The 21,362-nt window shown below is 35.3% G+C and overlaps 1 protein-coding gene across 1 annotated transcript in view; it reads right to left on the bottom strand.

Annotated features, from left to right (window-relative positions):
* Nucleotides 1-21,362, bottom strand: part of MALRD1 (MAM and LDL receptor class A domain containing 1) — a 456,545-nt gene that overhangs the window by 341,534 nt on the left and 93,649 nt on the right. Inside the window, 5 exon segments of the mRNA XM_069458846.1 lie at nt 6,373-6,785; nt 10,574-10,705; nt 10,708-10,940; nt 11,410-11,515; nt 11,944-12,096. Coding sequence (XP_069314947.1) covers nt 6,373-6,785; nt 10,574-10,705; nt 10,708-10,940; nt 11,410-11,515; nt 11,944-12,096 — 1,037 coding nt within the window.

Below are 21,362 nucleotides of genomic sequence, written 5' to 3'. Positions count from 1 at the left end.
TTGGTAGAAATAGAGGCTAGAAGGAAACACAGAAGGTAAAGCTCCAGGATCTGACTTTGAGCTTCTATGATTAAAAAGGGTTATGTCCAGAACCTGATGGAAACATGTCTCAGGCCAGGTTTCATGTAAAATAGATTTAAGATGGGGATCAGGGTACAGAATATTTATTGGGTACCACCTTGGGAACCAACACCAGTGAGGGAGTGAAAGAAGCAGAACTGGAGGGAGGGAGAAGTTGAGCTATGATGCAGTCACACCAAAGGTCTCAGCCAGTCATACTTCAATCCTGAGGGAGGTCTGGGGTGATTGATGTACAGTAGGATCCACAAACAACTATTCATGGGACACTTTGTGTGCGCAGAGCTAATTCATGGCCAGTGAATCACAACTACGTAATTTTTTTTGTTAGGCAACAGAAATTAAAGAGACCAAATAAAAGGTACCTATTATCCCTCAAAGTCTTGAAAGCATTTGTCTTTTGCTATGTTTCCTTCCTTCCTCTCCTTTCCTTTACACCTTTTTAGGACCTCCACTGCATTGTTTAAAGGAAGCAGGGAGAGGAAACATCATTGCATTCTTCACAATCTTATGTAGAAAGTATTAAGTCTTTCATCGCTGAGTATGATGTTAGCTATAGACTTTTTGTAAACACGTGTTAGTAGTTTGAAATGGTCCTTGCTATTCTTAGCTTGCTGAGGGTCTTTATTATAAAAGGCTGTTGCATTTTATAAATTTATTTTTTGTTATCTATTGAGATGATCACATGATTTTTCTCCTGTTATCTATTAACATGGTAGATTTTCCTTTGTTGGACCCAATTGGCATTACTAAGATAAACCCCATTTGGCTATAATAAAGTATCATATATATTGTACTAGATACAATTTGTTAATATTGCATTAAGAATGTTGCACCCAAGTTCTAATGGACATCAGTCTGCCATTTTTGAATTGTGGCATTTCTGTTTGGTTCAGTTATGACGATAACCCACATAAAACACCTACCTCTGAAATCAGTAATGGTCTGACCAGAGAAGATGCTAAGAGGTATAGAGGAAAATGTCATTACATGTGGCAGCCAAGACAGTGATGCCAAGAAAAGAGCAAGGATAAATCTTCAAATATAATCAAATGAAAGATCAGAAAGCCAGTGGACAGAAAACATAGGAGAAGGAATCACATCTTGGAGGTCAAAACAAGTTGTAGTTAAACACTGTTATTTGATAACGAAAAATGAAGTCCTTTACTAAGACAGAGCCTGGCTGCTCTCTAGCTTCTCTGACACTTCTTAGTGGGTTTTGATTGCTTTAGACTCTGTATTACAATTTAGATAAGGTCACAGTCAGGGACACTGTGGGTGAAGGTTGGCTCTGCATGAATTGAAGCAATTATAGGGGCACTGAAGTTAGAAGAGTCATTATACTAATGATACTATAGTCACACTAATAATACATGTTAATGATAATCACATTAATAATGCTGAGGACAGAAAGTATATTAACATGTATGTATTTGCACATGTACATATGTGAATAGAACTATGAATTTAGAGATAAAAAAGGGTGGAAATTATCTATAACTGATAAAGATATGCTTATATATAATAACACACAACAGTACAAATACAAGTTTTAGGTATATCACAGAATTCTCCAATAGATAATAAGCTTGAGATTATGTGAACTGACTTCTATTTTTATTACTTTCAGGACTGCTCTTCATCTTCATTCTCTATACCCCATCCTCCTGGAGACTGATTCAAGAATCAGTAAACATCCTCAACCTTACCTATTTCAGAATTGCATTCTTTCATATTTTTGTTTTTTTCCCACTGGCAGAAGGCTTTATACCATAAAATATAAAACACATCTTTCATGCAAATACAAAAAGGTCCTAATAAGTTTTACGTAAAATAAAGTTCAAAATGGTAACGAAATATTGCGTTTCCAACACAAATAGTGACATAATAAAGTAAGCTAGAATGTGTTTTGGGGTTAAAAAAAAAAAAAAGATTACTTAGAGGATAAAATCTGGAATTCCACTCCAAGTAACTAGTTTTCAAAAGTTTATAATCAGATTTCAGTTTGGCAAAAGCTGATAAATGCTATTTGAAAATAATTTCAGAAAATATCCCCTAAAGCAGTTCCAAATGGCAGTCCTGATATAAGGAAGGGCAATTTTGTTATGACCAGGAACACTAAGTTTCTTTTCAGACTTTGAAATTCTGGGAGGCACTCAAATAATAATCACCTAGGATTTTTATTTCACATAGAAATATTTTTACTAAAAAGGTTACTATAGAAACTTGGATATGAACTAAAATTATCAATCCTGCACTTTTAAGAAAGGATGCATTGTGCCCTTAATCTATAGTGAGTTGATATGTTCCATGAACATTTCTGGGAGGAGGCTGCACTCAGAGCATAAATTGGTATAGATCACTTTGCTATCAAACATAGCGACACCATATTTTCTGCTGAATGAGAAAAAGTTTGAAGCCATAAATCAAGATAAAGCAATCATCTGACAAAGAATTACAAAACAGGCCCCACAACTTTTTCTTAGTGAACGCTATGCGACACATCGATTTTCCATTGAAGATAAAAGCCAAAATCCTGTGTCATCAATATAAGCAAGCACAACTATATGGTTCAAAACAAGTTCAGATCAGCAGAGACAAATACATTCAAGAGACATTTCATAGACTTAATTCCTAGAGAGTGAACAATACATCAGAGAGGAATAAACTGCTTTTGGTTTGTCTACCTAGATACAGAGATACTGTCTGATTAAGAAGATTCATATCAGGTGTGCTATTTGAAAGCATAGTTTTTTGGGGTTTTTTGTTTTGTTTTTTTACATTTGCCAGTTTATTATAAAAGATATTATAATTATAAAGGATACAAATGAACAGCCAGATGAAGACCTGCATAGGGCAAGGTATGAAGGAAGGGGTTTGGAGCGCCCATGCCCTCTCTTGGTGCACACGCCCCACCACAAACACCACCATGTGTTCAGCAACCCAGACGCTCACCAACTCTTGTTGTTGAGTTTTTATGAGCTTGGTCTCTAGCAGCCCTCTCTCCTTCCCACAGGTTGATGGGTTGGGCTGAAAATTGCAAATCCCTAATCTTCTAACCACCTGGTCTTTTTGGTTACTGGCCCTATCCTGAAGCTATCTAGGGGTCCCACCCTAAGTAATCATTAGCATAAATTTAGCTTCTAACAAAATAATTCAGACCTGATGATCTAAGGCAGTTTTCTTCACATCATACCTTCCCACAAGTGTATTTAAACACTTCTTTGTAAAGTGGAGGAAGCTAGCAGGGAAGCTGTTAGTATGTCCTGCACCTTTCATGCAAATTCCAAAATGGCAAATGAATCCCACAGTTGGGATTGCAACCCCATTCACAATGCTCGTCTGGATAGCATTGCCACGGCAAGATCTATAAAATCAGACGTGGCAGCCCTGGACACAAGGTCTACATTTCTCATTCCATTCTACCAGATCTAGTCAGAAAGTAGGATGAAGGAACTTGGCAGTATCTATGAGCGCAGTGGGCACAAATGGCTGGCGTATATGAGAGGGATGGGATGGGATGGGATGGGAAGGGAAGAGAAAGAAAGGGAAAGGGAAAGGGGAAGGGGAAGGGGAAGGGGAGGGGGAAGGGGGAAGGGGAACGGAGGGGATAATTATATCAAGTTTCAAATAAGCTGTAGACTGAGAAAGATTAAGAAAAACTGGAATTAAAACATTCACATTCATATTTAGTATTTTTCTTACCCTTTTTGCCAATCAATTGGTAATTTTAAAAGTTCATTCCCTAAAACCCAATTTTTCTTTTTCTCTCCCTGTCCTCTCCATCTCCTCCCCTGCCTCTTCCTGTCTCTCCACATTTCTTTTCAATATGGATTACATAAATACTTGGATACCACTGCAAGTATATGTTAATTTTCAAGATTTTCTTTTATGTTTCTAATTAAGATGACCCATATAGTAATAATATTCTATCGTAATTTCAGAGGGTCTAAAATATTAGATACCATTTAGCATTGTGGAAATCATAACAAACCTGGTAGGATTTAAATAATGGATTTATTAAAAAACTGGATTTGTTTAGTGTCCAAGTTTTTAATAAGCTCTGCCTCTCCCCTTCCCTAGTCAGGGGTTCTTTACACCGGAAACCAAGTTTTGCATCAGTGTTTGTTGAAGAAGTGACGTAAGAAGCCATGGTTGTATTTTGAATTCAGGTCAAGATGACAGATGAGAAACCTAAGGTTACAAAACAAGATTCAGTATGCTGTTCAGTATGCAACAAATCTGTGCATTGCTCACATGGAATTCATGCCAGAAGACTCCTTCCAAAACCTTTCTATGTAAATTCTAGCAAACCATACACACTTGGAAGAAAAACGTCACATGAAGCTGTGGATATAATTTATACTTTCAGCATTTATGTATATAACTTTAGGGAAAGTGGAATCCACTAAGCATTATTAAATATAGTTCTGCTTTATTTACAACATAACTTCAGAAACATTTTATTCCTGGGAGTACTGAAAAATGATGTACCCTTTAGGATTTAAAGATATGTCCCACAAATGAAAAAACAATTTATGATTATGAACAAGATTTTCTTAAAATTATGCTATCTCTTTTGCCATAAAAACCATCTGAGGGAAAAAAAAATCTCCTTTTTCTTTTTTATTATTGAACGATGTTACCAGAATACAATAGAATTCTTCCAGATTGCATCAGAAGATTTTAAGGAGTTCAGAGGTCTCACTGGAGAAAATATGTTCAACATAATTAGTGCTAGGGCAATGCAAAGTAAAGCCACAATGAAATGCCAGTATCTAATTTAAAATAGCTATAATTAAGAAGAGTGATAATAATAAGTACTGGCTTGGATGTGGAAGAACTGGAACTCTCATATATTGTTGATGGGAATGAAAAATGGTGACCTTTGAAAAACGGTTTAAGAGTCTCTTAAAAAGTTAAACGTGATTCTACCATATGATTCATCCATTCCACTCCTGGATAGTTCCCCAAGAGAAATAAAAGTAGATATTAGTATAAATATATACACAAATGTTCATAATTGACTTATTTATAATAAATACCTGTGGATGAGCCATTATTAAATGAAAGTCAACAGACCTCTTTTCATTTCATTTCATATAATTACATGCACCTTACCACTGTGGCTGACAAGAAAGATATCACGCTACACGTGGTGGATTAGTTATCACGCTTTTAGTTTATGTCTATCTGGAAAAATCACCAATCCCAACTGTTCTTCACTGAGTCATGTACAATGCACTTCTGTGATTTTTAGAAGCTTTCAAAAGGTGGCCTAGAGCTAAGTTCTTGGCTACAAAACTGTTAGTGAAATTTAACATTTGGATAGAGTGTTTTAAATTTGGGTAACTGAAAGAAGCCTAGTACATTCAAAGAGAAAAATAAAAATTTAGTCAGGGACAGGTAAGAAGTTTCTTCCAGTACATTATATGTAGATCCATTTGACTGAAGGATGAAAGAACATATTCAATGTTTAGGGTATATGTTACACATACATGTTGTAGACTGTATGATATACTGGAAATAGAATGAATGGAAATTAATTAAAAACTGTGGGCTCCAGTCCAAATCCCAGTTCTGTGGCTCACAAGCTATTTGTACAGTGATAAACAACCTCTGTGATTTTTTCTTTGTATCCACAAAATTGGTAAAAAGAATCTCTGACTTACCAAATTCAGGAAATTGCCAAAAGAATTAAATAGATAATATCTATAAAATATATTTACACTTTATAAAACCAAAACAACCACATATGCATTTGAACCTGCTGTAGCAAGTTTGTCTTTTAGCAATAGACAGGTGAAATTTACAGTAAAGAATATTCTACCAGGAGTAAGGAGACCTATAATCAAACTCTAGCTTTTTCTCAGAGAAGCTGCATGATTTTTGAATAAAGCCTGGATTTCAGTTGCTTACCTATAAGACGTTAAAAGTCACATGAAATATTAAAAATTACGGATTTAAGAGTCTATGCTTTTTGCAAAATATGAGAGATTGTGCAAAACTCTCTCTTCTCCCTTAGAGTTAATTCAGTCGAACAATTACTTGAAATCAGAGAGATCTGCAGCTGTTTTCAATGCCATGTGTTCATCTTTAGAGATTCTAATCACACATTATTGGGAGTAGTCGACAAGGAAATAAAGAGTTTTGGTACACCCTTAATTAAATGATAAATGTGTGTCAACTTTGATCATACTCCACTTGCTTTTAATTCAAGAATATAGTGATCTTTCATATTCCTTAGTAATTCTGATGCATTTCAAATACACATTATAAACCCATTATCCATACCTGAAAAGGCTGCCTGCTGGAAATGTTGAGATGTTTCCTTAACCATCTGTTGCCTTGATTCCCAAATATCTGCCACAGCAGCTGTCCCCTTGTGTCACTCCAGATTCGCTGGTAGATAGGCAGCCTATAGATGTGCTTCCCGAACATGTGGTAATAGAAGTGGAAGGTGCAGCCCTTTGTATCAGTGGTATTAAAGATCGGGCTGAGTAATGCAGCGCTGTCTTGAAAAACCTGTGGCTCTGAAGATTCTATGTAGAGATAGTGTCCTTTCGCTATGCTCAAAGTATTGCTCTTCACTGGCCCTGTGTTAAGTGTTGAAGTTGGCCCTTGGTTCCTGGTCCAATCAAAGTCATCTTCTGTGTCTTGTTCCCAGTTACAAATTCCATTTTCACAGTTACACTGTAGTTCTGGTGCTGAAATTCACATTAAATAATAGCAAAAAATAACTATAACTGTATGATATCTATTAGTGTTTAAAGAATATGAGTTGAAACTTTGCCCTTGCCAAGGCAAGCCCTTTTAATTTTAAAATGCAACCTTAAAGTCTTAAAAAGAATAAATTCTAGATAATACATCAAGTAATAATATTTTATAGACTAAAGACAGTATCACTTTGGCCATTTTTCCAAAACTTTTTATACCCATTCCTCCTCCATTTCCATTACCATAATTCCAGGCAAATGATCATGACTCTAAGCTTGGCTGACTGTAACAAACTTCTAGCTCAGTAGATCCTAAGCTCAGCTGGATGTTTCAATCGCCAGAAAACATTAAAAACAAACAAATAAAAAAACACCAAAGCCCAGAGTTCACCTCCACCTCCCTCTGGAGGTGTTGATTTAATTGGTCCATGTGTTAAAGCTGTGCAACAGGGTTTTTTTTTTTTATAAGCTCCCTAGGTGATTCGAACAGGCCTTATATCTGGCCCCAGTTCCAAACGTGCCCATACAACAGTGCCCGATGACAATCCTTAAGTGATAGTATTACCATTTCTTTCTCTAGTCAAAATTCTTTAACACATGTTCATTTCATGTAAATGTAAATCTAAACTCCTCTTTCAAACTCCCCAAATTAAAATGACTTCCTGTCCATTCTCACCTACCCTTCCCCCCAGGTACTCCGAATATCTCGCCCCTTCACCTGTTTACACCTAACACTACATATGCACCTGGCCAAATCTCTGCTGTGTCTCAGTGGTGGGCTTTTCTTCTCACTGGATTGTAGCTCCTCTGAGCTGGAGCTTTTAAACTTCTAACTTCCTTCAGTCACGAGAACAATTTAAAGACTTACAAAGACTCAGCTATAGCAGTCCAACCTTAACCGATGGTTTCCTTTCAGTAGTTTCATTTACCTGCGGTCAACCATGGTCAGACAATATTAAATGGAGAATTCCAGAAATAAGCAATTCATATGTTTTGAATTGCCTTTTGTTCAGAGCTGCCTGATAAAATCTCACGCCATCACAAATAGTAGCCTCAGTTATCAGATCAACTGCCTCGGATCACAGTGCTTGTGTTCAAGTTACCTTCATCTTACTGAATAATGGCCCCAAAGTGCAAGAGTAGTGATGCTGGTCTGCTGTTATAATTGTTTCATTTTATTATTAGTTATTGCTGCTGATTTCTTACTGTGCCTAATTTATGAATTAAACTTTATCACAGGTATAGGAGAAAACTTAGCATATATAGGGTTCTGTACTATCATGGTTTCAAGCATCCACTGGGGGTCTTAGAATGTATCCCCTGTGGATAAGGGGGCATTACTATAGTCCCTTATCAACTGAATAGTCTATCTAAATTTTTAGGTTAATAATAGAAATCTGTTCATTTTCTAAGATGTGATGATTTGTTGACACCTAGTATTTGCTTTAGAATAAATGAGATAAAATATACATTTGACGATATTTGGGCAGAGGGGACAGGATTTAGAATTAATGGGTAATTCCACATTTTAGCTACATTTACATGAGTATTTTTTAAAAATGTCAGCTGTCCTTTAACTTTTCACCTTAGCAACGGCACTTGGTGCCAAAGATGAACAAATACCCTGAAACAATAAACGCAAGCGCGTGCGAATAAATGCAGCCAGGCGAGAACTCATCACCTGTCTCTCAAAACCGCAGAACAGAAGCTGAGACCCAATGAAGGGAACCAAGTGAGTAAATGTCAAGCGGGAGATGAGCTTGCTTTTCGTATTTTCTCACTTGTGACTAATCAAGCCCAGCTGCGATGTGAACAGGGGACGCACAGTGTACCCTGCAGGTGTCAGTCTTCGGCTGTGGAGCAGGAGAATGCCAAGTTGCTGAGGTTTTGACATAAAAGCGGAGCTAAAGCTAACATATTTTATATTGGCTGTCTTGGTGCTGACTGCACACTCAAGCTTCACTTCAAAAGGGAATATGTCTAGCTCCGCCTTTACCCTTCAGTAAAAGACCACATCCCTAAACATATTTCAAGAAACACAACATGGATTTCTGGATGTCTAATACATACTATGTAATTAAGTAATATGTCTCATCTATTATATACTGTGTAATAAAGTAATGTGCCTCAATGGAAAGCTGTGAGAGAACTCAACACTCTAACAACACTACTATTTCCTATCACTGATACATAATCACAAGGTGTATTTTGATATTATAGTCATACTCCCATAATCCCATTCTACTAAATTAATATTGGGAAGTTTGACAGGCAATTTCCTTATTTTTAGCAGCAGATCGACATTTTTTAATGAGCAGGATTTAGAGAGCTTGAAAAAGATAGAAAGGTTTTCTAAATTTGCAAAAATAAATTAGCCTTAGGACAAGTTACACTTCTTATGATAGTCATTTTCAAAATCACCAGTTTTAATTATAGCCACTCAAATATTAGTTGTGTAAATTTCATGAGATGCATGGTAATTCTGAGTTTAATAAGCCTGACTTTAATATGCCTTTGATAATATGTGTATCAAAGATTACCTACATGCAAAACTCTCTACAATGATTTATATGGAAATTTCATAATGTTTCCTAAGCATTCTATGGTTCTACTTTGGTTTATAATTAGCCTACCAATGTAATGAGCACAAATCTAATAAATAAAATAAATTATTTATTTATGAAATAAATGTATTATTCAAATATGTTGAATTTTAAGAATCATTGCTATTTCTGGACAAGAAATCAGAGTGCAAGGAAAGATATAAACTTTTTTTTTCCTGACAGATTTTTGTAATAAAAACAAAAACTATTCACTTCTGATTCAGTTTCAGAAGTAAGTACGGTAGGCACTACTAAAGCTTGATTCATTAAATTACAAGACCTACACAATCATCAGATATCATAAACGTTTTGGTAATTTAAACTGAAACCCAGGACTTATCTTTTGACTCCTCACTCTCTGCTCCTTAGAGCCAAAAGATCCTCAAACATTCCCCCAAATCCTGGTCCCTCATCTGCATCACTGTCTCTGGGATTCACTGCCAACTGCTCTCCTATGAACCACTGCAATAGCCTCCTCCTGGATCTCCTAAATCCACTCTCCTGTCATCCATTCATTACTCTGTATCCCCAGTGACATTTTTAAACATGCCAATTTTGTTGTATTACTTTCTTTCTTAAAAACTTTCACAGGAAGAGAAATTTCTTCAGCATGGACTACAAAAGTCTAGGAATCTGACCTCCCCACACCTTCGTCCTTATGTTGTACCCTCTTTTCCTTCCACCTCCTTGCTCCAGCCACAACAGGTCATCTTCCATCTGCCTTGCAGTCACACGCCAAGGCTTTTAGATCTATGCTTTGACTTGTTATTTTTCAGATCCCAGCTAAGTCATCATCTTTAGAAAGTCCAGTGCCATCATAATGTAAAGTCACCTCCTCTTTGTAGCTCCTATCAAATATGCCATTTTATGTTTCTTTATTAAATATTTGGATGTCCATCTCTTCAATTAGACCATAAGCTCCATGAAGGCAGGCATTCTGTGTAGTTGTGTTTATCACTGTATCCTTAGTATCTAGTTAAAAAATCCACTTAACAAATACTGACGGACTGACTAATTAACGAACCACACATAACATTGATCAACTTCGGAACTATGCTTAGTGTCATTGGATTGATTGGCTAGACAACAGTGAACTAATCAAGGTCACCACTCTCAAAATGAGTAAGAGAGGCCAAAAAAAAAAAAAAAAAAAAAACCAAACCTCCACAAACTTACCACAGTCAACCTCATCAGTATGGTCTCCACAATCATCCACCAGATCACACAACTGAAGCTTTCCTATGCAAGCCTTGGTGTGTCCATGCCAGAAATGATCCAGTTCTTCACAGCTCTCAGCAGGAAGGGGGGGGTACAATTTTCAAATTTGATGTCATCAATAGCTGAGACTCCATCATAAATGCCAAAACTGACTTTATCTAGTGACAAATGGAAAGGCTGAGAAAGGCACCCTAGCTGAATGGTTGCCTCTGACCATTGGTTGCCCTGGTTATATAACACCCTCCAAAGTACTGTGGAGACGTTTGATTCTTCCATATGTAGCTGCAGCTCAGCTGCTCCGACTGACAGCCCATAGTTATAAAACCTGAAAAAGAGCAAACATGAGAAATGGAAATGATTTATGGGATAGACTAAATATTTAACCTTTACACTTTTCTACTTGGTCAATAGTCAATTAATGAGTTGTCATAATGGACACATTTCTTTCCTTTGGGAATTGTAGTGTCCTGTTTGCAAAAGCTTATCTGCTGAGGTGCACATCTGTGGCTCTCACAACCCTGGGAACTTTTCTCAAAGAGCTCAGCACAGAACAGAGGAAGCAGTCTTAATTAAATTATAATCCACTGGTGGAGGGAAAGAGTCCCTTTCCTCTTAAGAAATGAAACAACAAATACTCATAACATGCTTCTAAGTAAAGTGCAAATTTGATGAATTTAATGCAATAGTTATTTTTATACTAAAACCAGCGGTAACTCATAAGAACTTACAAGTGTAAGAGCATGCCTGCAACCACAGGGCCAGTAGGGTGATTGATTTTTGTCTTTAATGTTTACCAGAAGGAGAGTGTGCAGCCAGGTCCTGTCTGGCTGAAAGTTGGGCTCTGGAGCTTAGCAATTTGCCATAGGCTGCTGCTTTTCTTCAGAATGAACATAAAATGCCCTATTGAGATACAAAACCAAATCATTAGTTAACCTACAGGATTCTAAAATGAGACATTTGTCTCTGAACCTTATACTAAGTTCCATGTCCAACTAAAATCAAAATCATGCAATAATAAAAAATCAATAAAGTGATCGTAAAATTTACTTTTATAAATATTGAACTATTATCTATGTCTGGGTCTAAAGGATACCAAAAATTGGGTGATTTCAGTTAATTCAACCAAAACTATATCTATACTCCATCTGTACCACCTATAAAGAATCATTCCATGCAGACATCATAACTTGATAATATTTATCCTTGGCAATATTCAACTGTCCTGCTGTTTGTTGTAACATAGAACCATAACAGCTTTTCTTTCTCTTCTCAGGCCTAATTGAACAGAAAATGGAAGTCATTAGAGAGAACCCTTGCTTGCTTCTTACCTTGAGTTGTATTGTGAGTATGATCCCGAGGTGGAGCCTGATGCTCTAAGTCACTAGAAAGGTTACTTGGGGAGGCCCACATCCAGTCAAAATGGTCACCACTAATTGCTTCAAACCAATCACAGCTGTTTGCTTCAAAATCACATTTGGAAACTGAAGAACAAAAACGTGGCACTTATGTCAGCTCCCCACAGTGTTCTCACACCTTGAAAAGGTAGAGCTCAAATGGAAATCCCTTATTATGTTTCTCTAACTACGTTAAGGGACACATTTGAGAAGAAAAATAAAAGAACCTTTCTCATCTGAAAAAAATGGAGCTGTGCTTTTCATACTGGAAATTGAGAAGACAGAATTCTCAATTTAAGAAATTCAATTTTTTTCCAAATAATTGTTTCTAAGAAACAGCATCATTCGTCCCTGTTGTTTACAGAATTGCCAAGTTTGCCTATTTTGTTCTGATACCCATTTTAGTTTCTCTGCTATGATTACATCACTGGTAAAGTTTAATTGTTCTTATAGAGTATTTTATACCAAATCATGAAAATCAGCTACTTCTAAAAAATTTAATATTTGAGGAATGCCAGACCCACCATGTTTAATATAATGGATGCCCCCAATTTTTATAGAGCTTAATATTTCACAAAGCATCGTATGCATTTCCTAATTTGTGCAAGGAGGAATAATTTGACCCATTTCCCAGGTAAATATGCAGAGAAAGCAGTTAACTGCCATGAAGACATTCTGGAAGATGAAGAGAAGAAAAGAGGAAGAAAAGAAAAGGAAAGAAAAAGAAGTTATAATAGTAGTGTAATATTATAGTTAATGGTTACTGAACACCTTATGTAATAGACCGTGTGCAGAATGCTTCCTATAGATCTAACAGTCACAGTAGCCCTATGGGAAAGGTATTACTACTGCTATTATTACTGTTTTACAAAGGAAGAAAGGGAGGTTTACAGAAGTTATTAATTTAACCAACGTCATACAGTTAGGACATTGTAGAAAGGGATTAGAATCAAAATATTGTGACTCTGAAGCTAATATTCTTTCTGCAACTATTGATAATAACTCTTAATTATCATTAGATTAGAAAAAGGATAAGCCAAAAAGGCATAATCTGAATTTGCTTAGAGTGGACATTCAGCTGTTACTACATATACCACTGCAAACTGAAGTCTACTTCCACTGATGATGATGTGCTTCTTGGACATTGAGTATTTTTTATCCAAGAATATAGTAATAAACTATACAAATATTGCCTTGTAAAAGAAATTAGGAAGTAAGCAATGAGTTTAAGGGATAAAAGTATAAAGTGAATCACTAAAAATGAGATTATAAAATTAAAAAAAATTGTAAGGGCATTTTAACCTAATCTAATGCTAAAATTATCATTTTAACCTAATGATAATTCACTTTTGAAAATGTTACTTTTACACAAAGGAATGTGAGGTGACTAATAATGTCACAAACATCTTCTAATCTTTTTATAGTTTCTATAAAATAGCTAATTTTAAAAATACATTTGCTTTCTATCAAATTTCCTAGCCCAAATTTGCCCAGCAGAGTATTTCTGAATCTTATCAAAAGTCAATGGGAAAACAAATCATGCTCATGGATAAGTACAATTAACATTGTTAAAATGTACATACTGCCCAAACGGATTTATAGATTCAAGGTAATCCCCATCAAATGCCAATGTCAAATTTCACAGATCTAGAAAAAATAATTCTACATTTCATTTGGAACTATAAAGGAGCCTGAATAACAAAGCAATCTTAAAGAAAAAATCTAGAGGCATCACATTACCAAACTATACTACAAGGCTATAGTTACAAAAACATCATGGCATTGGTATAAAAATAGAGATATAGACCAAAGGAACAGAACAGAGAACTCAGTCATAAAACCATCTACCTATAGCCAACTGATCTTTGACAAAGCAGACAACATACACTGGGAAAAAGAAGCCCTATTCAATAAACGGTGCTAGGAAAATTGGATAGCCACATGTAGAAGAATGAAACAGGACCTCAATCTTTTACCACTAATAAAAATTAATTCAAGATACATAAAAGACTTAAATGTAAGGCATGAAACCATAAGAATTATAGAAGAATATGTAAGAAAGACTCTTCATCAGCCTAGGCAAAGAATTTGTGGACAAGATCCCAAAGGCAATTGCAGCAACAACAAAAATAAATGAATGGGACTTGATTAAATTAAAAATCTTCTGCACAGCAAAGGAAATAATCAACAGAGGAAACAAACAACCTACAGAATGGGAGAAAATATTTGCAAACTATACAGCCAATAAAGGGCTAATATCAAGAATCTACAAAGAACTGAAACAAATTAGCAAGAAAATAACAAACACCCTCTTTAAAAAGTGGGAAAAAGACATGAACAGAAACTTTTCAAAAGAAGATAGACAGATATCCAATAAACATATGAAAAATGTTCAATGTCACTAACCATCAGGAAAACGCAAATTAAAACCACAATGAGATATCACCTTACCCCTCTCAGAATGGTTTTTATTAAAAAGCCCAAAAACAAACAAACAAACAAAAAGTCCAAAAACAAGAGATGTGAGTGTGGATGCAGAGAGAAAGGAACACTTACACTCTGTTGGTGGAACTGCAAATTAGTACAACCTCTATGGAAAAAAGTATGAAGATTTCTCAAAGAACTAAAAGTATACCTACCATTTGACTCAGCAATCCCACTACTGGGTATCTACCCAAAGGAAAATAAGTCGTTTTATCAAAAAGACACCTGCACTTGAATGTTTATTGCAGCACAATTCACAGTTGCAAAGCTGTGGAATCAACCCAAGTGCCCATCGATTCCTGAGTGGATTAACAAAATGTGATATATTTATAACATGGAGTACTACTCAGACATTAAAAAATGAATTAATGTCTTTTGCAGCAATTTGGATGGAACTAGCGGCCATTATCCTAAGTGAATTATATCAAGGATGGAAAAACAAACACCACATGTACTCTCTAATAATTTGGAACTAATTGATGGGCACACATGAGCACAGAAAGAAGTAAATATTGGAAATCAAGAAAGGGTGAGGGATAAAAAACCTACCTAACAGGTACAATGAACACTACTTAGGTGATGAGCACACGTATAGCCCTGACTAAAGCATTATAAAAGCCATCCATGTAAGAAAAACATTTGTACCTCCTTAATATTTTGAAATAAAAAAGTCAACAGGAATGTATATATACATCTAAAGATAAATACTTTTAAAATGTTGCATCTACTTTATTAAGTATGTAGGGAAAATCAGAAATAAGCAAAATGAAGAAAGCTTTGCTATAATTAGAAAAAAGATTTCTCAAGTAAAGTTTAGAAATCTATGGTGAAGCAAAATTAAATGCTACTTGAATGTGAAAAATAGTAATGATAAATAATACAAGTTAGGAATAAAATGTGAAGGATATTTGTCTTTGTGTTTTCAAAGGCTCTCTCTATTTAGAAGCACATAATATATTATACAAATAATACATAAATATACACAGATTCAAGGGGCTTCAAAGTATGTAGATGTCATTTCAATTCCCGGGAAGCAAATGCTTTTGATTCTTATTTCAAACATTCTGAAGAACAGGATCCAGGAGTTATTGTTATGTAAATATAAAAAGAAAATGAGTTATTGATACTGTATAATATCTATCCCACACAACTACCTGGAAAAGGAACCTCATTATCGACTATCCAGAGAGATACTGCTGTGTAAATAAGTGACTACTCAAATGGTAGTAAAATTTAAGAAGCTGTTGCAGTGACTTTGTAGTTCTCTTAGATAAGGCTCTTCAAAGATAGTGATTTTTAACAGATGATTATGCTGTTAAAATTCAAGTATGTTTTTTAGTATACTTTGTTCCTATATACTTATATTTCTATACACATCTAAAGACTCACCTCAGTTGATCATAAATGTAATAATCACTTAAATTAATCTTCTGGTTAGCCATTAATTGAATATATATCTCACTAGAACAGCTTTGAAAAATTGTGTATATTCTTTTCTGACTTAGAAATACAATACCCTGAGTATGTTTTAATAATTAAGGTTCTAGGATTATTACTGTTTCTGGAGTATTATTGACTTTCTCAATTATCATCATCATTTGCAATGACAATTGCAGCCACTGTTTACTCAGGGTTTATTGTGTACTCAGCTTTGTGCTAGGGGCTGTTACATTCATAACAGGATGCCTGTTGACATGGAATTTCTAAAAATTATGCTTTTCTATTCAATAGCGGTGGGTAGAAAAGGTAATGACTTTAGAGCAGCTTCTAATTACTGTGAGGAAAAATTACTTGAATGGCCTGCATAATTAATTATGTAAATATAATTACAGTACTTTCCTCTGGGGAAAGGGCTTTAGGGAATATTTGGTGGACTGGTGAACAGGTCCTTCATTGTCGTTTTTTGAGACTTTCACTGAGGCAAAAGAAGATGGATTTCAATAGGAGCCAAAAAATCTCACGAAGGGGAAAAAAGAGTCTAGAACCAGATTCTGTCTTATTTCACATTCAATGTCTTAAAAATTCTCTCGTGGTTAGAGATGATCCTACTGAGGTTTATTTGTAAGGAATAAACGCAAAGTGCACAAAATACAAGTCTGGGCCGATAATTTGGGTGTCATACGAAGATTTAAAAATTCATAGGAGGAAATTTGTTCTGATGCACCTTGTTCTTGAACATTGGACTCCCTCTGGTCTTAGCCACAGAGGCAAGGGTTGAGTTAAAAAAAATCGCTGAGCATGTGAGTGGTAATTTGAAAAAGATAGAACCTGGAGCCCCATTGAAGGCCACCAAACGTGACTTACAGAGAGATATGAACCAGCAAGGACAAATGCATTGAGAAAAACATCTGCCAATACATTATGTCATCTTATTTAATCCTCATGAAATGTCAAAGAAAATATTAATGTTCCTATTTTAGATTTTAGAAATATAAGGTTGAAAGAGGAGTAACATACAATTTTTCAGTGCTCACTGCTATTGACACAATTCCAACCGAGACCTGATGTCAAAGCCTATGCTCTTAAAAATTATATGGATTCTACTAGTTAAATAAGTGATAATAATTATAATAATTTTAACAACTATTACATGCCAGGCACTGTGCTGTGTGTTTTTAACAGAAGGTCATAAAAAATCTAAACATGGATGATCACAGGACACATTCTGGAAGTAGATTTTAATTTATATAATAATAATAGCTGTAAGTCCACTGGATGGACTTTCCTGTTTAAGGTTTTCTTTTCTTCTAGATTTCATGACCCTCCTGAAAGTCTCATGAAGGAAGACAAAAGTTAATTGAGTATTCTAGTGCGTTGCTTAAGTTCATAGAGGGTGTACTTTGTCCGATTAAGCAGTTGTTATAAACTCCAAATGCATCAACATATTCCTTATTTTAGAACACGTAATTCCTTTGAGTTTCAGGCTTTTTCATGCATTCAAATGGTTATATGTTTGAAGTTATGATAAGGTTGAAGTAATTGAACTCTAGACCTCATCAATGGGTAACAGACATTAACTATTTAAAACATAATATGTAATAGTAGGGGAGTGTTTTAAAAAGTGCCATGAACTAAAAACAATGTCTATATAAATCAATAGGAATAATTAAATCTTTTAAAGGAATACCAATGCATAAAAAACTAAATTATATTTGGCATTCAAGATTATTGCATTTAAAATAAGAATCAGTAATTACATTATGTTATTCTACATATGGTTTTAAGCGTCTTCTATGATCCAAAAAATGACAAATGTTGGCAAGAATATGGAGAAGCTGGAACTTTTGCGCACTGTTGGTGGGAATGTAAAATGGTACAGCCTGTATGTAACAATAAGGCAGTTCCTCAAAAAATTAAAAATAGAATTCCTATATGTTCTAGTAATTCCAGTTCTGGGTATACACTCAGAAGAACTGAAAGCAGAGTCTCAAAGAGATATCAGTTCACCCATGTTCATAGAAACATTATTCACCATAGCTAAAACATATAACTCAAGTATCCACTGATGAGATGAATGGATAAGCAAAATGTGATGTATACATACAATGGAATATTATTCAGTCTTAAAAAGCAAGGGAATTCTGACATATGCTGCAACATGGGTAAAACTTGAGGACATTATACTAAGTAAAATAAGCTAGTCACCAAAAGACAAATAATTATGTGATTCCACTTATCTGAGGTACTTAGAATGGTCTAAATCTTAGAGACAGAAAGTAGAATGGTAGTTGCCTGGGGCTGAGGGGAGCAGGGAATGGAGAGCACTTGTTTAATGGGTACAGTTTCAGTTTTTCAAGATGAAAATAGTTTTGGAGATGGATGGTGGCAAGGGTTGCACAACATTATGAATGCACTACATACCACTGACCTGTGCACTTGAAAATGGTTAGATGCTAAATTTTATATTATGCCTATTTTTACTACAATAAAGAAAAAGTGGAGGGGAATGACAAAAGAAGGATTTGTCATGCCATTGCTGGTTTAAAGATGGAAGGGACTACATGAAAAGGAGAAGAGAGAAGCCCTCAGTAGACAGCCACAATAAAACATGACCCTCAGTCTTGCAGCCAAGACATAAGTCTAGATAAACATGACATTAAACTCTCCTGACCTCATTTCATGTAACAGCTACCATCTAATTTCTCAATTGTCCTTTATAAAGTCTTAGAAAGATGTCAAAAGTTATTCTCTCTTGAATTCTCTCCATTCAGGCTTTGACCACACCTTATCACAGCCCACAATTGGCTCATATTGTTGTATCCAGAAGTCCATTCTCAGCCCTCATCCTAATTTATACCGTGGTGCCCCCTTATCCACAGTTTTGCTTTCCATGATCAACCTCAGTCTGCAAATATTAAGTGGAAAATTCCATAAATAAACAATTCATAAGTTTTAAGTTGTGCACCACTCTGAGTAGCATGATGAAATCCTGCACTGTCTCAAGCCACCCCACTTTGCACGTGAATCATCTCTTTGTCCCGTGTATTCACCCTGACTACGCTCCCTGCCTGTTAGTCACTTAGTAGCCAGCTTGGTTGTCAGACAGAAAAAAACATAGTATATAATTAGGGTTTAGTATTATCCAGTTTCAGACATCTACTGCGAGTCTTAGAGCATATCCTCTGTGGATAAAGGGGGACTACTTAAAGCAATATTTGACAGTTAACCCTGTTTTCCACCTCCTTAAAACATTTTATTCACTTGGCAAAATGAAAACCAACCCTGAGGTCCACGTTGCAGTCCCTTCTTAACTCTGAACTAACTGTGTGACCATAGGGAGGACTCTGATACTTATTCTCTTTGTGCCTTACTTTACTTAGCTATGAATCAGTTAGAATATATAAATACACTCAAACACTGTCAGGTACAAAGTAAGTGCTTCAGAAATGTGTGATACTATTTATAGTATAAGTTATTATATGGTCTTTTTAGCTCTTTTTAAATCTCTATCCCAAGGAGAGAGGTTTATCTCAACATCAGAAGGAAATGTAAATTTCACTGCCCACCGTTCTGCAAGGCAAGGAGACTTAGATTGCTTAGAACATCTTGGTGTTAAACAGGAAAGGATCCACATCTTTGCAATTGTGAATTGTGCTGTTATAAACATTTTAGTGTAAATGTCTTTTTTTATAGAATGTCTTTTGTTCTTTTGGGTAGATGCCCAGTAATGGGATTGCTGGATCAAATGGTAGTTCTACCTGTAGCTCTTTGAGGTATTTCCATATTGCTTTCCACAGAGGTTGTACTAGTTTGCAGTCCCATCAGCACTGTATGAGTGTTCCTATCTCTCCGCATTCATGCCAACATTTATTGTTTTGGGACTTTTTGATAAAGGTCCTTCAATACATGAGTGGATTAATAAAATGTGATATATGTATACCATGGAGTTCTACTCAGCCATAAAAAACAATGGTGATCTAGCACCTCTTGTATTACCTTGGATAGAGCTGGAGCCCCTTCTACTAAGTGAAGTATCACAAGAATGGAAAAACAAGCATGTACTCACCATCAAATTGGTATTAACTGATCAAAATCTAAATGCACATATAGTAATAACATTCATTGGGTGTTGTGCAGACGGGAGTGGGGAGGAGGGGGTGGGTATATACACACCTAAAAGGTGCAGTGCACACCATCTGGGGGAAGGACACGCTTGAAGCTCAGACTCGGTGGGGCAAAGGCAATATATGTAACCTAAACATTTGTACCCCCGTAATATGCTGAAATAAAAAAAAAATTAAAAAAAACAGGAAAGGATCATTGTGTTTCCTTTATACTTATCACACATATCGCTAACCTGAAAACAGAAACAAAATGGACAAAAGCAGTATACATGGGAGAAAAGAGATGGACTGAAGTAGTTTGGGCTTACAAGCAAAAAAAAAAAAACCAAAAGCCACTAATACTTCTAATTTATAATTTTAGGAGTGAGGAACAATGATCTTACTGAAAAGTAATATCCCAGCTGAGCTTAAAGTAATAACACAGAAAAAAATTCACTCTCTCCATAGTCACCATTAATAATATAACTTATTGAAATGTAATCTTACATAATCATGGAAAAAGACTTTCTTATTAAGTACCCAGATTTTATTCTCAACAGAATTCAACTGAGGAAGAAGAATCACTTATTTTCTATACTAACCTAAATTTCCCTAATTTAACAACATAATTATCTGCAGCAAAGATTGATCAAAAAAATCATGGGTTATTTATCAGATTTTACTTGTCCATAGAAATATTTTTCATTTTTTTCTCAGTGATCAATGACTTCCATAAATGAGAAGTAATGGATTTTTTCTCCATTTCTTGGTTTTATGTCACAGAAATGATGAGCCTCCACCAGAAACAACTTCCCAATAGAGTCTTTTACAATTACATCTGCCTAGGCAGGTATTTCTAACTAAAAATAGTGTATAGATTTTAAAGCGAAGGGCAATGAGAAGAAGGGAATGAGAATCCAGTGTACCAAGAAAAAATAACTACAGAGTCTTTTTTCTAAAGGGACTTATTTACTGATATATATTTAATTAATAATGAAAATGTTTAATAATTAGCATATTTAGGTATATTTTTAGACATTTTCCCTTGTATTCAGGCCTATAAAAAACATAAGGTAGAACATAAAAAAATAGCAAGTTATTTTCCCAGATATTATTAAATTAAAACGTAATTTGTGGTTATACAGAGAGATGCATTATAGAAAGCTTTTAATTTTATAATTAAGTTTCAACATCTCCAATATCTCACCAAAAGACTTTCTCAAAAACATTTCTCAGCACACATGCAGAAAAAAATCACGGCCCTAATTCAAAGACTGACACACACACACACACACACACACACACACAAATACACACAGATTCTCA

The sequence above is a fragment of the Eulemur rufifrons genome, chromosome 25 (assembly GCF_041146395.1).
Source record: "Eulemur rufifrons isolate Redbay chromosome 25, OSU_ERuf_1, whole genome shotgun sequence".
NCBI lineage: Eukaryota > Metazoa > Chordata > Mammalia > Primates > Lemuridae > Eulemur > Eulemur rufifrons.
This window is presented reverse-complemented; position numbering and strand designations above follow the sequence as displayed.